At 43.8% G+C, this 3,947-nt stretch overlaps 1 protein-coding gene across 1 annotated transcript; it reads right to left on the bottom strand.

Annotated features, from left to right (window-relative positions):
- Positions 1 to 682: 682 nt before the first annotated feature.
- On the bottom strand, positions 683 to 2,762 carry LOC137161514 (zinc finger protein 436-like; the record flags this gene model as incomplete). The annotated part of the gene is made up of 3 exons (XM_067560828.1): positions 683 to 1,422; positions 1,551 to 2,096; positions 2,658 to 2,762. Coding segments are annotated over 3 exons (1,391 nt in total), but the record flags the coding sequence as incomplete, so codon positions are not given.
- Positions 2,763 to 3,947: the final 1,185 nt, after the last annotated feature.

Here is a 3,947-nt window from a genome sequence, read left to right as displayed (position 1 = left end):
CATTTCTTCTTCTGGTGTCACAGAAGTTGAAAAAACTTTTTTTTCCCATTTAGAATCTTGCTCCTTATCTTTGTTTTATTTAAATATAGTTAAAAAGAGAAAAATGATACAAAAATCAACTGCTATTCAGCACAAAGTGCAATGTTAGAACAAATGGGAACGAGTGTCCCTAGTGGGGGAACCTGGTGACTAACAATTCCTTTGCAGTGGGAGGAAAAGTATAAATGTGATGCCCCAAATCATGTAGACTAGGAAAAGTGATGGAGGTTCTGTCAGGTCTTGAAGAAATTTGCTAAATTACCCTGGCCATTATACATGGCCTTTTTTTTTCTTTTCTTTTGAAAAATAGTTGTTTTTATATCAAGATAGCTAACTCAAGCTGGTTAACTGCATGGAAAATCCTAGTGGAATCATGGCTCAGAGAGATTTATCCTCCATGTACCTAGTAAAGACACTCCTAGTTACCACACTGGGGCTCACTGACTTTCCTGTTGGAGGGGGACACACTTCCATGACATAGGAGTTGATGACAAGAACTATGGGTTTCTCCCCAAGGGAGGGTGAGTTACAAAAGGGAAAAGTAGACAACTCAGCTGGGGAAACTGAAAGATTGCGATGACACAAATACTGCCTTAAAGCTCACTATGTAGAAATTAGCAAAAGAAAAAAAAAATTCTCAACCCTAAGCAAAGTTTTTATAATCTTTATTTCCCGTGCAACTTCTCTGATGAGAAATAAGGTGTGAGCTCCGAGCAAAGGGTTTCCCACAGTCACAGCATTCATAGGGTTTCACCCCTGTGTGGATCCTCTGATGTGTAATAAAGTTTGAGCTCCGAGAAAAGGTTTTCCCACACTCACAGCATTCATAGGGTTTCTCCCCTGTGTGGATCCTCTGATGTGTAATAAGGGTTGAGTGCTGAGGGAAGGTTTTCCAGCACTCACTGCATTCATAGGGTTTCTCCCCTGTGTGAATCCTCTGATGTTTAATAAGAGTTGAGCGCTCACTGAAGGTTTTCCTGCACTCACTGCATTCATAGGGTTTTTCCCCTGTGTGAGTCCTCTGATGTTTAATAAGGGTTGAGCGCTCAGTAAAGGTTTTCCTGCACTCAAAACATTCATAGGGTTTCTCCCCTGTATGGATCCTCTCATGTTTAATATAAGTTGATCTCCGAGTGAAGGTTTTCCCGCAGTCACAGCATTCATAGGGTTTCTCCCCTGTGTGGATCCTCTGATGTTTAATGAGGTTTGAGCGCTCAGTGAAGGTTTTCCCGCACTCACAGCATTCATATGGTTTCTCCCCTGTGTGGATCCTCCGATGTTTAATAAGGGTTGAGCACTCAGTGAAGGTTTTCTTGCACTCACAGCATTTATAGGGTTTCTCCCCTGTGTGGATCCTCTCATGTTTAATAAGGGTTGATCTCCAGTGAAGGTTTTCCCGCACTCACAGCATTTATATCCTCTGGTTTAATGAGGTTTCTCCCCTGTGTGGATCCTCTCATGTTTAATTTATAGGGTTGTGTGGATCCTCTCATGTTTAATAAGTGATCTCCGAGTGAAGGTTTTCCCGCACTCACTGCATTCATAGGGGTTTTCCCCTGTGTGGATCCTCTGATGGTTAATAAGGGTTGATCTCCGCCCACACTCACAGCATTCATAGGGTTTCTCCCCTGTGTGGATTCTCTGATGGTTAATGAGGTTTGAGTGCTCAGTGAAGGCTTTCTCACACTCAAGGCATTCATAGGGTCTAGCTCCTGTGTGGATTGTCTGATGTCTAATAAGGTGTGAGCGCCTTCTAAACTTTTTCTCACACTCAACGCATGTGTTATTTCTCTCTTTCGTGGGAATTCTCTTCTGGGCCATGGTTTCCTGGAGGCCTTTGTGAGTTCCCCAATAATTAACAGATTTACCAACTTTCTGCATTGGCTGGTTTCCCTGCTGCTTCTCTGGCCTGTGCTGACTCTCACAGGCTTTTCCTTGCTCAGAACTCCTGGATACAATCTCTTTGCATCTTTGCAATAATGCTCCATGTGATTTCACTTGCTCATCATCTTCCTGCTGAGGATTCTGCTCCATGGTCTTACTCATCATCCCATCTGCTAGACAGAGAAAGAAAAACCTCAGAAACAGGAATGGAAAAGGGGAGAACAAATCAAAAGAACAGCTCGCATCCAAACACTCAGGTTATGTACACAGTGACTGTGGCAAGTTCACTGCCATCAGATCGATTTTTATGGATCGATTGAGCAGCAGTGAAGACATGCTCAATCGATCTGGAAGTCGATCTACTAAAACCACCTCCAACAAAAGCATAGCACTGCGTCGACAGGAACGCATTTCCTGTCGGCGCAGCAGAGATGGCGCACTAAAGGGAAGTAACGAAGTTGACAAGAATTACAGAAGCTACTCTGCATAGCTTGCATAACTCCCATTGACTGCCGCCAAATTTTGCCAACAGTGTAGACCTGCCCTCAGGGAGAAGGGAGTTTGTGGAAGGAGCTACTGCCAGGAGCTAGTCAGGATGGGTAGTAAACCATCAGCAAGTCTACCCTGTGGATGTGACACCTGCTAGGGACAATCCTTAACTCAGAGAGCTCACAAGGTCTTGTTGGGAATCCCAGCTGTTTCCTTCAGACACTGACAGGTTAATGATCCCTCACCAGTGCAGCTGCCTCTCAGGATCTCTCTTTCCTCCGAGCCCTGGAAATCTGGGGACAATGGCTCTTCCCCTTGTTCCAGCTGGGAGATGACGCCAGGTTTGGAAACTGGGAGGGCAAAGAAGACAGGTGAAATCAGGTGAATTCATGGGACATTTGTCACACACAAAAAAAGTTCTGTTATTTTAACGCCAGCCCATTTGAAAGCAATAATGTCCTCTGGCCAGCTTCGCAGGTGCTCAAAGATGCAGGACATTCTTCTTTGGAGGGATTTAGCTATGTCCATGTCTACTTGGAACACACAGAGCCAGACACTCATGATGAAAGAGGCTTCTAAAATCTAAAGCAGGTCGTTACGCTGTCTGGAGGAGGGGTGACCATTTATAATGTTATTTAATATCAATACTGCAAAAGTAGAATAATTTATACAAGATATGCCATGTCAGGTACCATTAGAAAAGTTATAATTTGCTAAATATAATAGTATTGTTTATGTGCATGTAACATCTGTGTATCTGAAGTTATAGATATGACTGTCCATCTGGATTCGAAATGTGTTTGCTCCTGAAGTAATTGTTTGTATCCAGTCTAGCAAGTTTGAATGAACAACGCCCGTTAATGGTCCATTAAAGGATATTTAGCTTTCACAATGAGCCATAAAAGGAGTTTAATAGTTCCTTGGTCCTGATTCCCAAGAACTCCTGCCAGAAACGTGTCCCTTTGCTCCCTCCCATTGCTAGCACTGCTACCCAGCACCCATGCTCCCTGTACTCTAACCAGCACCAACCCTTCCAGATCCTTGAGTTCCATTGCGGCCCACCTTACCCAGCATCTGAACTCCCTACAGCAGCTGTTCCATGTCATCCCTATCCCTTACCACTGCCCCCAGCTCTCCTGGCTCATAGGAACTCTTTGCCACAAAACTTCCTCTCCCCGCTCTCTAACACCCTCCCTCCCACTGCCCAGAGCCTGCCCATTATCATCATTTACTGTTTCTATTACCGTAGCTCCTAGTAGTGCTAGCCATGGACCCGAATCCCATTCTACTGGGTTTTCTACAGACATGGAACAAAAAACTGTCTCTGCCCCACAGATCTGACAATCTAAGAATAAGATAAGAGAAAGATGGATACATACAGACAGGGGTGTGACAGAGATGGGAATTTCCTGCAATATCTTGGACCATCTTTACTGAATTAAGTCAAATCTTGTTGAATTACGTTTCAGTATCCTAGGAATTCATTGCATTAAAAATAGGGGTATATGTATTACTGTGGGATAATCTGTAACATC

This window comes from Emydura macquarii, unplaced genomic scaffold (genome assembly GCF_026122565.2).
Source record: "Emydura macquarii macquarii isolate MOO-44397 ecotype Brisbane River unplaced genomic scaffold, CSIRO-AGI_Emac_v2 contig_2314, whole genome shotgun sequence".
Lineage (NCBI taxonomy): Eukaryota > Metazoa > Chordata > Testudines > Chelidae > Emydura > Emydura macquarii.
The sequence above is the reverse complement of the archived record's forward strand: the minus strand, read 5'-3'. Positions and strand labels throughout refer to the sequence as shown.